The 14,550-nt window shown below is 45.8% G+C and overlaps 1 protein-coding gene across 4 annotated transcripts in view; it reads right to left on the bottom strand.

Annotated features, from left to right (window-relative positions):
- The window catches only part of TRABD (TraB domain containing), a 34,644-nt gene extending 20,506 nt beyond the window's left edge, over nt 1-14,138 (bottom strand). The window contains exons 1-3 of one of the 4 annotated variants that reach the window (XM_030480230.1): nt 14,117-14,138; nt 2,110-2,172; nt 120-198 (exon numbers count right to left, since the gene is read on the bottom strand). In XM_030480230.1, the coding sequence (XP_030336090.1) occupies nt 120-183 (64 nt within the window). In that variant the 5' untranslated portion in view covers nt 184-198; nt 2,110-2,172; nt 14,117-14,138. Of the gene's footprint in view, nt 1-119; nt 199-2,109; nt 2,173-13,222; nt 13,334-14,116 lie in introns of those variants that run through there. The other 3 variants (XM_030480228.1, XM_030480229.1, XM_030480231.1) reach the window with 3 other exon arrangements.
- Nucleotides 14,139-14,550: the final 412 nt, after the last annotated feature.

Raw genomic sequence — 14,550 nt, 5'->3', positions numbered from 1 at the left:
ATTCACAACTCCCTTGTGTGCCAACAGCCATAGCCTTATTAGGGAAGGAAAAGGCATGGACTTTTAGCTTAATAAACTTCCAACGTGATACACCCTCCCCAGTCAAACCAGAAACATACTGATATTCTGCGATACACTTGACGTTTCCTTTGGGCCATCTTCTGGTGCATCAGAGGAAGACATTGGATCTGCAGCAGCCTGTATGAAACAAATTCAAAAAGAGGCTGGGAATTACAATGAAATGCTTTAATACATCTTTCCCCTTGTGAGTTTGCTCAATTTGAGCCTACATATAATATTCAAGCAAGTAAATAATTTAAGCAGTGTGAACAGTTCAAAACATCTGTGGTTTCACAACTGTTTTTCTCCTCGCTAGGTAAGTATGAGAAATAACATATTAAAAACTATTTGATGCCTATTTTAGAAGATAATATTTATACCTGACATGCCATTAAAAACCAAAATCTGATTCTAGAATAAAAAGAATGAGTTTAACACTACTACAGTAGTATATTTCTGTGTTGGAAGCCAAAATGTGCACTGATTATTATAATACCATTTCCATTTGTAAGATGGCATATTTGACTCAACTATCAGTAAGCATTAGTCTGCCAGGAGTCTGACAAAGTTAACCAGCACTCACAAGAAAACACATATCCATTCTAGAAGAGTCTGCTCAAGTATTTTATTCTGTTGTCGTATTTACAATACGCACACCCAACTTAATGTTGACTTTACATACATCACAAATCAAAATCAAAAGGATGCAAAGCATCTGCATAGTTTTGCTCTCTAACGGGTCAGAAAGTAATTTAAAAGATTCCCAAAGACTGACTTTTAAATATTACCACTAGAAGTACATGAGGCAGGTCTTAGGCTAATAAAACCTTTCTTATTTTTAACTAACAGGCAGGTTTTAAAACCCATACATAAAACTCAAACAATCCCAGTCATTCAGCCTATGTCATCCATGTTAAAGAGTCAGAATTAATGCAGAAAAGAGAGAGTTAAGAATCAGGGAAAGCTCAACTATAAACTGTCTTTAGGCAGCTATATTAATTCAAAGTTGAATCAGGATGACTATTGGGAGACTCTGGAATTCTTGAACAATATTAAGTCAAAAAGTTAAACAGGATGTGAATCCACCATCATTCAATGGTGGATTCCAAATGAAAGGCAGTATTAATGAGTCAGCAAGCAAGCAGCCAAGCTTTCCTGAAGTATGTCAGATTTTGAGCTAGAATGACTGGTTTATTTACTTTGTACTTAACCTGGTGAGATTTAAAACAGGACCGTACAAAGCACATCCAATTGTTAAAAGCTTTCAACAAGAGTAATTAATTTCTTCTTGCATTCCATTATACCAAACAGTAATTTTCAGATAATAAATCCTGGTGTCTTACCTTGGCCCCACTGAAGGCAAGGCAAAACTTACCATACATTTCATGGAGTAAGACCAAAAAGTACAACAGCTTTACAGTGCAAAGTTTAAAACATTCACAGTCACATATTATCCTTTCACTACAAAGCAGAAGTCTGTTCAGTGACAACTGCAAACTGCAATTACACTGTAAATTGCAATTACATTCACAAATATAATTTAACACCAGCTCAGCTTTTGATCACAACATATGGCTTGACTCTACTGCTTGCATACGTAACTCTAGTCACAAAAATATTTTGGAAAAACGTATCCATCTGTAACATATGGAATTAATCCTGTCACTTATGCTGGCTTTGTCATCATAACAACATTGCGGTGGGAAAAGCACTAAGCACCACATTAAGTCTGCTGTTCCTTTTTTTATTTTTTAATTAACAGGACACAGGAACTAGCATTCTTGTGTCTCGTAAGAAAACATTCCTGAGCTTCACCAGAAAAAGGTTTTGAAATACACAGATGTGAAAGGAGAAAAGGAAGAACCTAAATGGGGGGGGGGGCGGAAATCACCTAGCCCCCCATCCCGTTTTAAAAGGGGTCTCACAGGGGTGGTCTCAACCCTCAGACTTTGCAGACTTTCCCCGAGGATGAGTGCAAGAACCTGGCTGATTGAGTCTTGACCTCCCCTGCAACTGTACTGAGAAACAAACATCAGCTCCAAGCCCTACCTCAGGCTGTTGCTCCTCTTGTTTCCCTGCAGCGTAGGCTTATTTTCACCAATCACACAAGAACTGCAAGAAGTAAAAGGAAAGGAAGAGGATTAAAAATTAATGGCATATCTCACAATATTTGTTTAAGAACTGTAGGGGACGTGGGGAGAAGCAGAAGTGTCTCTACAATCTTAATAAAAGTTGAAGTAATAAAAGCAGCAAATTGAAGATGCAAAAATGCCACCTTGTCAACTCTGCTGCTGTTAACCCCCATCCCCCCAACAATAGGATAAAATTAGCCTGTTTCAACCCAGTTCTTGAGCTGGCTCTAAATCAAGAGCATAGTCCTGTTCTCACACACACTGAGAATCTCTTGGTAAACAAGGGTGGATTTCATGGGAACTCAGGATTTGTCTTTTTGCTGTCTTAGATTTTACAAAAATGCCTTTTTCCTCCAGATCGCTCATAAGTAATTGAAGATATAGGATGGCTGCCAGAAAGGTTTCAGCAACAGCAAGAAATTTGCTCTACTAGATCAATAGTTCTGTCTTGTCCAAACAAGCTACATCAAGACGATTTTTAGGCAAATTTTAGGAATCATCTACACTTACAGGACTTCACCACTGGAAGGAATAGGAGAGCAGTTGCGGTCTTAATACTCAACTAGAGAGCCACATGCATTGTTATTTGGTCTGCATCCTGTTATTATGTTTGTATTTACAAATATGCCAGGGTCAAAACATCAGTAAGATTATGAATGTGTGAAAAGCCCTGGGAACTGTGGTTTCAAATGCTTAGTTAATGGTTTCCGTCTCTTAGTTTTAAGATTCCTTCTTCCACCCATATTGTTCAAGTCCAGAAGTTCTCCCTAAAGCTGGCAGAGTGCTGTGATTTGGCTTTGATGGTACTCCAAGGAGATTGCACAAGACACTGAACACACGACTAGTGCTCATTCTTACTCTCACTGCTATCCCACTAAAATTGAAGCAATCCAAGAAAGCACTGCTTCTTCATTACAGCCCTTTGGCTTACCTCCCGCTGACCTGTTTCACAGCACATGTGAGGGCTGCTTAATTTTATTAGGCTAGAGACTACATTTGCTGCCCCGCTCTGAGGAGAGGAGAGACATGTCAGGCTGCTGCCCCACATCCAAGGGAGGCTGGAAGCAAGTTGGCTGGGTGCCGGCACATTCCAGCACATGATGGCAAAAGCTCTCCCCTCCCCTTCCCCAAATGCAACACTCTGCATCCTGGTTTTTAGCCTTTGTTTTCAAGTGAGTTGTTTTGCTTTCTAGCTTTGATTAAAATATGTTTCTATAGAAAGAATGTTTGCCTGGGCAGTGTGAAGGTACGGAGGGACTTCAGCAATTCATGCCTTTGAGGTGTCCACTGCTAGTGGTCAGCCAGCAAACCGCAGATCACAGCTGCAGGCTGGGCAAGAGAAACATGGAGTGGCCAAAAGTGTGGCTTCTGTGTGCTCCTTGGAGCAAAATCCCCATAAAACCCAGCAGAGCCCCAGGACTCAAGCATGCATCAGCTACAGACACAGCTCCTGAGCTGCAAAGTAAATACCTTGTTAAAACTAAGAACTACACACTGCAAACAGTCTAAGAGGTTCAGCAACAAACTATTTATTCAAAAACAGGCAACCTAAGTGCTCCATTGGTTTTGCTACAACACATAATGCAAACTCAAAACCAGGACCGTGCCTTCCCCCTTTCTGAGAGGTCAAGTCAAGGAAACTTGGATATCAGAGTAAGCTGAAATGGCAGATGAAGCTGAACTGCTCTTTTCTGCTTGTGTTTCTAGGCTTTACATGTGGTGTGGACAGCTCTACGTAGGCACAGCAGAAGGAAACCCCTGCTCCGAGACCTGCAACCTGAAGGAAACCTGGCAGCCCACTGACACCTCAGCCAGCCTGACCAGGAGCTGTCTGGTTGCACTGTGTGCTTAAGTGAACCCAGAGTCTGTTTTTATCCTGTCCTGCCTTTGACAAACTGTTTTAACCATTTGTTGACTTGTGCAGTAAACCAGACTGGAGAGCAGATTCAGGTTAAAAAATAACATTACCAAGGCATTACAAGCTCAGTTAACCAAACTGCTGCAGGAACAACTGCGGTAGCAAAACTGAAGGGACAGTATAAAGTGGAGATGCTGAAGCCAACACTGGCCTCTGAGAAAATCTTTGTCTAACTACAGCATCAGCCAGGGGTGTGCCAGTACTCTGATGCTGAGCTCGGGGCTTGGTTCTCAACTGCTTAATGTGCAAAATACCACAGTGTTTTTTCTGCCAGTACATCAGCTGGCCCTAAACACAAACTAAAGTTGTAAGCTTGCTTAAGGCCTGCTGGGGTTAGAAAAACATGTCTCTTATGTATGGCAACGCTCTTAAAAATAGTGAGCTGCAAGTTTCAGCTAAAGAACAGACTTCCACACAGAAGCACCGAGTGATTTCTTTTCCACCCAGTGACATTTTAGAAAACCTCATCCCATTCTCACCACTGCGTAAATGATGTTTCTAATACTGGAGCAAGAGAGATCTTCAATGAAGTTTACTCATGCTGATTTGTTTCTGGATTTATTCCCCCACCCCTTCGAACATGCTCAGGAATTCCAGTTATATAGTTAACATTAAGAAAATCTTGTAACTGGTTGCCAACAGCAAACAAACTCAGCTGAACGACTGCCATGAAAAGCTGCATGTGTTCAAACTCTTGTTTAGTGCGACAAAAGGCACAAAAGACGCATGCCAACAGAGTAAATACAAGGCCGGCTGCTCAGCTGGCCAGCATCCTCATCAACAACATAGGAGAAAGTACATATACTCTGGGAACTAGTCAAATACCTTGGACTCCAAGCAGATCTAGCTCATCCATGTTGAAAAGTCACCATCCTGTATATCTGTGTATTCACAAGATCCACATCCCACAATACTTGAAAGACTAATCTTGAAATCTCTGAAGGAGGTCTGAATGTAACTTGCTGTTATACAGATAAGGAACTGAAGCATATGAATCTGCATGCACTTCCTCTCACTGCATCCAACAGCAAGAAAAGGTGCTGATCTAGATCAAATCCTGGCAAGCATCTGGGCAACTTGAATCACAGCATTTCCAAATTTCTTAGAACTTGATTTTTCAACCTTGCATTTACTTATTTAAATAAAGTTCAGCTTCCTACAGAAATGAGACAAGCTAACAAGGCAGAGCTTATTTGTCTGTGCTTGCTAAACCACAGGCGAGTTTTAAACAAACTTGGCAGGGAGGCGAGATTCTGTCATTCAGAGATGCAATGCAGAGCACTGCAAAGTTTACTGAAGATTACAGGGGGTGGTGCACGTGCATGTGAAAAAGAGGAGGTCAGCAGAACCTGCCAGGGAACAGAAGGAAATTCAACCCCAAGTTGTAAAGCCACTGGCAAAAGAAGTTGTTCAGAGAATTATTGTGTTCTGTAGTACATATACCGCACCATCTCATAACCTCAAGTTCTCAAGTTCTTCTACTTACCATGGGATTTGGCACGAACATGCAAAACCAAACAAATCCCTCCCCTCCACCTACTTCAAAGGCCTGAAAGAGGCCTTCATGAGATAAATCACATACTGAAAATCTCAGATATGACTGTGCATTTCTTTCAGACAAACTGGGAGATGCAGCTTCTAGGCACTCAGAAAGATCAGAGATTAAAAAGTATTTCTGTTCTCTTATCTGCCAGGAGACTGTTTTGATCTGGGATTCACTGTTCCTGCCGACAGTGCCACCAAGAAAATTCCCGGAGCTAAAAGAAACAAGGAGGAGTCTGACCTGGCTCCTTATGACCCAGCAAGAGCAGGTTTTGCTTCTGGAATTTTCTTGAAAGGACTCCTTGATGGCCAAATCCCAATTCGGTCCCCGATTCAATCACCTTTTTCCCCAGCAAGTGGAATACTTGTTCTTGCTTCATCCTTGCTAGTCTGAGGGGGGCTGCCATTTACTGGGTGATTAAAAATTGTTCTTTATGTGCACACATATGAAGAAATGAATCCCTTTTGCCAGCTCTCAAGATACCTAGGCAACCAAACAGGAATTTTTGAGACCACCCAATGAACTGCAAGCCTGAAGTTTAGCCATTATTCATCTCACTGATAGGCACCTTTTTCCTTTCAAGGTCTTCTTGTCCTGACAGCACATGCAGGACAGCCATTCACACTGACAACAGCACTGTGGAAAAGGGGCTATATTTTTCCCCCTACACTTTGGGGTTATTCTTTTCTCCTCAACACAACAAGTTCAGGAAGGAACACAGAGGTACGTGCAACACCTTCTAGCAGTGCTTATCCTGCACAGCGGCTGACAAAAGCAGTGTGAGAAAAACCTCCCTGCTATGCTATTTGACATCAGTCTTCCAGCCTTCCTAACATAAAACAGCTTCAGCAGAGCTTCCTCTTTGAGTGAAATCTTCTTACAAACTACTGGCTCATTTTTCATACTGGGTAGTCTTAGCTGACCAAAGTGTTTCAGTTCTAGCTGCATATTTAGGCATCTGAAACTCTTAGCTTGCAGTCTTGAGGAGACAAGAGGTACACTCACAAGTCAGGAGTTCTAGCAAAGCAAGTTACAGGCTCTAGAACACGAGCCGCCATTGAAGAACGAATGTCCTTTCTTGTTTTATTTCAACTAGGTGGTTCAGTAGGAAAATCCAAGCACACCACAGTGGGTAGACAGCTATCTTCCTACAGCAGGGCTGAACTTCTTCCTTTATTATCTTGTCTAAATTTGCCTCCTTCAGACAGTGATTCAGTTGAATCAATAAAAAAAACCTTTTTTAAAAAACTCTCATGCTCCTACCTATAAAACAACATAGTCAGCTATTCTTTAAAAAGACTTTTATTGATAGTTTTCTTCCTTCTGAGCTATACAGAAATTCAGAAGCAGCATTTGCTTTCTTCAACATGTTGACACTACAAGAGGGAAATAAAGTGCTTTGTACCCTACTAATTGTTCTGTATTTTCTACGCACTGCACACACATCAGAATAACTAGTAAGAAACTAGGAGCCACAGTGTTTCACCTTTTATCGAAACAGAAAGTCAGCATTTTTATGCTTGACCCCTCCCCCTGATCTGAGCGTATGTATTACTGCTTTCCACAGTTGCAACATTCACGAGCATTGAAAAAGGTATCGACAACCATCAGTACTCAGAGTATTAATCCTGCAGCCTCTGAGATAGGATTATATGTACTTCCCTCTTTTACAAACGAGGAACTGAGGCGAATGAATACTTCAAAACATCTAGAAACCTGACCTCTGGTATCTAAACAGATAGTTAGGAGGCTGCTGGAGCTTTCAAAGCATTTCAATTTTGCAATGTGAATTGTCCTTTGTTTTTAATCATTGGCCCTTCGGAATCATTGGCCAGGTTGGACAGAGCCTTGAGCCACGTGGTTTAGGGCAAGGTGTCGCTGCCCATGGCAGGGGGGTTGGAACTAGATGATCTTAAGGTCCTTTCCAACCCTTACGATTCTATCATTCTATGATTCTATGATTCTAAGATCTCATACCCCCTCCCCCAGGACAGCACTTCCTCGCAGTAACATGCCAACATACCTCATTCTTGTTCCTTTAGAGTCACTGTGGGAAAGACAAGAGGTAGGCTGAAGACTGAATTTGATTCAAAGTCTCCCACAATCAAGTGGGTGTTCTCCTGTGAGAACATAGCACAGCTCACACAGGTCATGCCATAACTGAACCAGAACTGACCCGCGCTGGATGTAAGGCACAGGCACATGCAAACAGCTATTTTGCAATCAGCCTCCTGACCCAGCCCTCTAACACCAGCATCCCTGGCCAGAACACATCCTCCACCTGCTCAGCGTGAGATGCAGCAATAAACACTTACTTACATCCACTAAGTGTGCCATGCTCCTTTAATCCTCTAAACCTGCAGTTTCTCTAGCAATGGTTATTCAGTTTAGCTGGTACAGCATAAGCACATGTCATATTAATGCCACTACCAATTAACAGGACCACTTATTTTATGCAAACAGAAGAGGCATATTAGTACTCCAAAAAATAAAGACACAACTTTTCTCCCACTGAAAAACTGCTGTATTCTTTACCCACTGTCTGGAATACCTAACAAAGTACCTTCCATGCCTAACATTTAACCTCCAAGAAGGTAAAAAATCAAATTAACAGATGCTCACTTAAGTCTCAGCACTGTCCCCTGCAATGGAAGTAGAGTATTTAAGGTTGATGAGGCTTTTTCCATGCTTCTGCACAGAAACCTCACGAGTGTTTACAAACAAACTACCATCAGCTCCAAATGGTGTCTCTCCTTTGCTGATAGACTGCTCATACTCTGAAGGATGCATCAGTTGAAACCTGCCAATTCATGCAACAGCTACAAATCCAGAAATTGGAATATATTTCAAACCCATCACCAAGGTGACCTACTCTACATATTGCATGTATCTCTTTGACACAACCCACGCCTTTCAAACTTAACTGAGCAACTGGTTCTGTGATCACAGATGGTTGTAGATTGTGGCTCTGGTTTCTCATGACTCAGAAGTTCATAAACTTCGAAACACAGATTTCTTTTTTCTTTACCCTGTGAGTATCAATGAGATGTTCCTGCAACACAAACTGTGCTGATGTATGCAGCCTAAACTCAGGGACCTACACCCTGGAGCCAACATTCATTTGCACACTTTGGAAGTTAAAAGATAGAAGTCATAGACAACTAAATTAACTTTGTTTGAAAGGAAGTGTTGGAGTATCTGGCCTGTGACACTGATGACTGAAAACGCATCTTTATCAGTGAAAGGCAAGAAGGCATTCTCATATTATGTTTTCTTTTTAGACATTATTGCTATCACATTGACTAGGGATACTAAAAGAAATGAGTAAGCATGAGGTGAATCAGGATGCTAACGCACAGCAGAATTGAGAACAAACGATAGGCCAAATCCTTACTGTTTTAAGAGGCTGTAAAGAGGTTGCTAAATTTAGAAACATGGGACAGAAAGACCAAAGTGACGTGGCCCCAAGTCAGGCCAGCTACTCAGAAACTCACACTATTTTAGAACCTACATACCTACCCAAGTCACTTTCCTGTTTTATTTCAATATGAATCACCTGAATTCAGGGACAATTTGGAATAATTGGAATAATTTGGAATAATTTTATAACTCTCTTGCGATCAGGAGTTTGGGGTAAGATACCCACTCAGCACATCTCCTCTCTCCAGGCCATTAAAAACTATGAACCAAGTGATACTTCTGATGCTCGGTAACCCTCTGCAAAACACTCCTAACTAGAGCAACAGCAAAAAGAGCACACAGCTGCTGCATGCACAGTTTCTATGGAGTTCTACAAGATTTTCTATTCTCTGTCCATTACCTACAAGCAGCCAGCAAAGGAGATGGGTAGAGAAGTTCTGCCACAGACAACTACTGGCTTGTAAGGTATCTGACTGTGGTCCACAGAACTATACATGTTTATTCCACGTGTCAATGGCTGTCTGCTGATACACACAGAAGCTGGGTTTCAAGAGAACTGGCAGACACATTTATTCATTTTGTTATGAACACTTTTAAATGAACCCTTATGCTGGCAAAATTGGGATTTTGTAGGACAAAACTCTGCCCAACTGCCAAACACAGTATATACAGCACTCTTCTGCCTGCCCCTTCCATCCTAGTCTCCAAACAGACTTGGGAACAAGCTGATCTTTTTCAGAATCACACAGCTATCCCAGAAGCCGAAAATGTTGTTACACGACACGGGTGCACATGCTGGCAGCAGGCGAAGACACAGAGCCCTGCTGTCGCAGGGACCTGAAGAAAGAGGGTCACATTTCAAGACAGAGCTAACAGAGACAAAGCTCCAGGAAAGCAAGCCAATTCCAGCCTGCTGGCCTGCAGATACAGGAGCCACACGTTAGCACTGACCATTTAGTACTACAGACACACAGCAACCAGGGAAGTTGTCCTGTGTGCTACTCCATCCAGCTGCACCGCTCATTTAACGTGTAAAATACCCTGCACCTGACAAGTGCAGTAGTTATTAAAAAAAAAAAAAAAAAAAAAAAGATATTCCCTCAAAAGATTATTTCTATTTCCATTCCTGTCTGCTGCCCTCCAAAGAAATGAGAAAACCCCTCAGCAATTCCTGATTCTGGTTCCTCGCACAGGCCTTCTTTATTGGTTACCCTGTAAGTATATGTCACTGTCCTTCTGAAGGATGGCTCCCGGTTGTGCAACACACAACATACGTGTCCTGCCCGGGCAGGATCAAGAACCAGATGTACTGCACAGGTGACTGGAGACCTTTTTTCAGCTTCACCAGCGTTCGTGTTGCTGCTAAGCTGTGGTGCAGGCTCTTGCTGCCTCCCACAAGCGTGCACACCCTTCCTGCAGAGAGACACAGCCTTCAACACATGCGCCCGATGTTGCCTGTCCATACAGACAAGGTTATTTTGCAGACAGCCTGCAGGGATTAACCACATGAAAACTCCTGGAGCTCCAGTGTAGTCTCTCTTGCAGCTTGGTATGTGGTGTCATCAGGACACTTCAATGCTGTGTGTGGACATGCGAAGTCTCTGCACCCCTCAGTGATTTCAATCAAACTGCATAGCATGTCAGCTAAAGGCAGGAGGGGGGAAGGAAGGAGGCAGGAGAAGAAAACAGCCGCTCTAACTAACTTTACTACTTCTTTTAAGAAAAAGAGGTGGAAAGGAGGAGAGCTGGTCACTGAGTGCATGCACGTTTTCATACAAATCTATAAATTGCAGTTAACACTAAAGTTATATGCCCCTGACTCACTTTGGGCAGGGAAAAACTTAGGAGTTTCTAAGTTCAAATGCAAAACCACAGTATTAACTAACATGTTTGTAGCATCTCAAATTTGAATGGCCCTTTACGAAAACCTTCCATAATTGAAGGTCTGACCTCAGAAATGATTCACACTGGAAACCTATTTGCAAATACTTACCTAGTAACAACCATTACCAACAGAATATAATGGTATTAATTGTAAATCGTCTATGACAGGCAACCAATGCTGCTATCCAGCCTGGTCACTCCCTGGTGGGACAAGGAGAGAAGCAGAATCCCTCCTTCCTCCTGGCCCTGCCTGGCAAGTGATACTGGAAGTATCACTGATACGAACAGGATACAGTAGCACTTCAGACAGCTGTAGTTACACACTACTCCCATTAAATCTGGAGCACACTTATCTCTGGCCTGCTTTCATTTTTTCATTTTCTAAGACTGCCCCAAATCTCTTTCTCCACGTTTCCTGAGTAGCAAATACTGAAAAAGAATATGCTTTCCAAAAAGTACTATTTTACAAAAAGCGACTGGGTGACTCTCTCACAACTAAGATGCCAACACCACTGTGTTTTACTCACAGCTGTGGTGGCAGCAGCAGCAATGTTTCACCATGTTTGCCATATGGAAGAAAGAATGCACTGAGAAATACGTATAACTCTCCTAGCACCGAATTAAGCAATATCTGAGTCTACAGTTAAGACACAAGAGTGCCAGACACTGCAACGGCTGACAAATTTACCATCAGCAACTCAAGTTAATGAAACTTGAAAGTCTACCAAAAGCCACAAAGAGCAGGGCACAAACCAGAGCCACAGCCGTAACCCAGTACTCAATAAACTCATTTAGCTTAGGATAGTTAAATGTACCCATGGTTTACCTCTACTGCATAAGATCTGTCCCCTGCTAAAATACAGCAGGGAAACCTTTGAAATCTGTTTAATTTTTTCTTTGCTCTGTTAGTTTTCCAAGAAGGAATATGTGCATAATCAAGCGGAACAGTAGGTTCAGCTGATACACATCACTACAGCACTGATACACATCTCTACAAAATGGAGAAGTGAGGCTACTCCAGGCACCTTTGATATTTCTTAGGACAACTACTGACATCACGCATGCGTTTAACTTTTCAAAGCCCATCCCCTTGCTTTTCCAGCCCAGCAGCAACCACTGAGCAGCTGCAACTTTCTGCAAAGTTTTACCGAATAAAACCATTCTCTTTCTTCCTGAAAGCTAGCAAAAAATAAATACCTTCTTTGTATGGATACCAGCATACAGGATCATCAGTGTGTGTATTTCCCTCAAAAGCCAAACACAGGTTATGGGACACGAGATCTTTTCGAGACCTGGGTTAATCACGACTGTTTTCAAAGGTCAACTGAAAAACCTGATTTCACAGTTTATTGCGTGGGATGCACAGCGCGGACTCTGAAGAGTCACAACTGCTCAGGGACCAAAAAAAGAAGAAAACCGACTTTTCTCCCGCTCACCATCGCAGCCAATCCCTCAGACCAACCCCTCGCTCTTATCACCAACCACCGAGAACACCCGCGCCCCGCTGCCACCTCCACCAGCCCCGACGCCAGGAACCGGCCCTAACACAGCGAGTGGAAAGCGCGGGCGCTGCTGTAACGGGACACGGGGCCGCACCCCGAGGGACGCGTGTCCCAGTGCCGTGCCCTCTCGGAGCGGGCGGGCCGGCAGCGCCAGCCTCCGCGCAGGCCGCCGACGGGGAGAGGACGGGCAGCGGCCCTCAGCCTCCCCTTCCCCGCCGGTGCGGGGATTTACGCCTCAGCCTCCCCGCTGCGAGGCCGAGGAGGAGCTCGCCCGCCTGGCGGGAGCCCGCCCCGGCCTGCAGAGGCCCCTCAGCCCCGCCGCCCGCAGGGTCACCGGCGGGGCAGCGCCGGACTGGTCGCGGCCGCCCTGCCCCGCGGGCGCTGTGGGGCGCCGGCCGCAGCGCTCCCGCTCCGCCGTCCGCAGGCGCAAGGCCCAGGGAGCGCGTCCAGCGGCGAGAGCGGGCGGCCCCGGCCGCCTCCCGCCCGAGCGGGCGCTGTCTGGCGGTACCTCCGGGCCGGCCACCTGGAAGGGCAGGGCCGGGCGTACGTGAGAGGGTAGGCGGCGAGCGGAAACGGCGCGCCGCTCACAACACGCTCTCCTCCCGCGGGTCACTGGGCACGGCGAGAAACGCGGCAGCCCCCCCGCCACACACACACACCCCCCGCACCGGCGCCCGGCCCCAACATGGCACCGCCACCGCCCCCCTGCCCGGCAGGAAGCGGGCACCGCGAGCCGGCTTTCCCCCCGCCTCCCCTCGCCCACTTGCCGTGCTAGGTGGCAGAGGCGCTGCGAGAAGAGGCGTCGGCAGCGCCACGGAGCTCCGGCGGCGAGGCACGCTAGCCGGACAACATGCTGCACTAGTCATTCACGGACGGGGCGGGACCGGCGCCGCTGGGCAGCCTGGGCCTTGTAGTCCCCTGCCGCCGCGGGGCCCGGAAGCGGCTAGGGGCAGCGGGCGCAGCGGACTACGGTTCCCAAGGCGCACGGGCAGGCGCATGGGCCGCGGGGCCCGGCAGCCGCGGAACCCCGCCTGCCTCCTCCCCTCCCTACCCCCGCCTGGCTGCCTCCCGCTACCGGCCGCGCCGCAGTCGGGAATGGGGGCTGCGTGTCTGTGCCGGCGCATGGGGCCGGTCGGGTCTGTGCAGCGAAGGGGCCTCCCCGGGTTTGCTGGTGTCTCTGCGGGAGCCCCGGGCGGGAGAGGCTCAGCGGGGCGCGCGGAGGTGCCGGCAGCGGGTGCCGGGTCGTTCAGCCGCTCTCGGGAGCCTCTGGCGGGGAATCGAGCCGCATCCTCCCAGAGGCTGCGGCTCCCAGGCCGGCCGAAGCAGCGCTCGGGGCCGGAGTGAGCTCCGTGGCGCCTGAGCCAGGCCCGGCGGGCATCGGAGGTCTGGTTCGGTACCGATCTTCAAGTCCTGGACTTTAACCCTGGAGCGCTCTCCGGAGCTGTGCCCATTGTGGCTGCTAACGGAAAGCTCCTGCTCCGTTTGGCGTTGCATAGCCACCATCGCAAGCGGGGTGGAAATGAGTAGAGGTGTAAGGGGTAAGAACACTCTTAGGCGTGGGACTGCACAAGGTGTCCGTGTGAAAACACGACGTGGTCGTGGGTCTGCCGAATATGAAAGACGCAGGGAGGTCAAACAGTGTCATCTCTAAACCTACCCGTCGGTGCCTTCCACCCCATTGCAATCCTGCTGCTTACTGCTTCTGTGCTGTCCGTTCTCTTGCAGTGGACCTTTCCTCCTGAGCTGGAGAATAGTTAATGTTTCACCCGCGAAACCTGAAAGATACATGTTGCACCACCTGTTTAAGCACAAGTGGTATTTGATGATACGTCCTATTACTAGGCTGACACATGTTTTATTGGTCAAGAAAACTTCTTTCAAGAAAAGTGCGTCAAGAGTTTGTTATAGCTACTGATAATTTTCTGAAATTGTCTCCTTCCCTTTGCCTGTTTCTCTGTTCTGTTTCTGATAGGTCCCAGTTCAGTGGGAGTGTAGCTAAAGCACCCGTTTAGTCTGGGCACATGTTTATTATCTAAATAGAGTTTCATTAGAACAGATTTGAGGGTACATTTTCTGTTCTTTTCTTACTAA

Source organism: Strigops habroptila, chromosome 3 (assembly GCF_004027225.2).
Source record: "Strigops habroptila isolate Jane chromosome 3, bStrHab1.2.pri, whole genome shotgun sequence".
NCBI classification, from domain to species: Eukaryota; Metazoa; Chordata; class Aves; order Psittaciformes; family Psittacidae; genus Strigops; species Strigops habroptila.
Note: the sequence above shows the minus strand (reverse complement) of the source record. Positions and strands in the feature narration are given on the sequence as shown.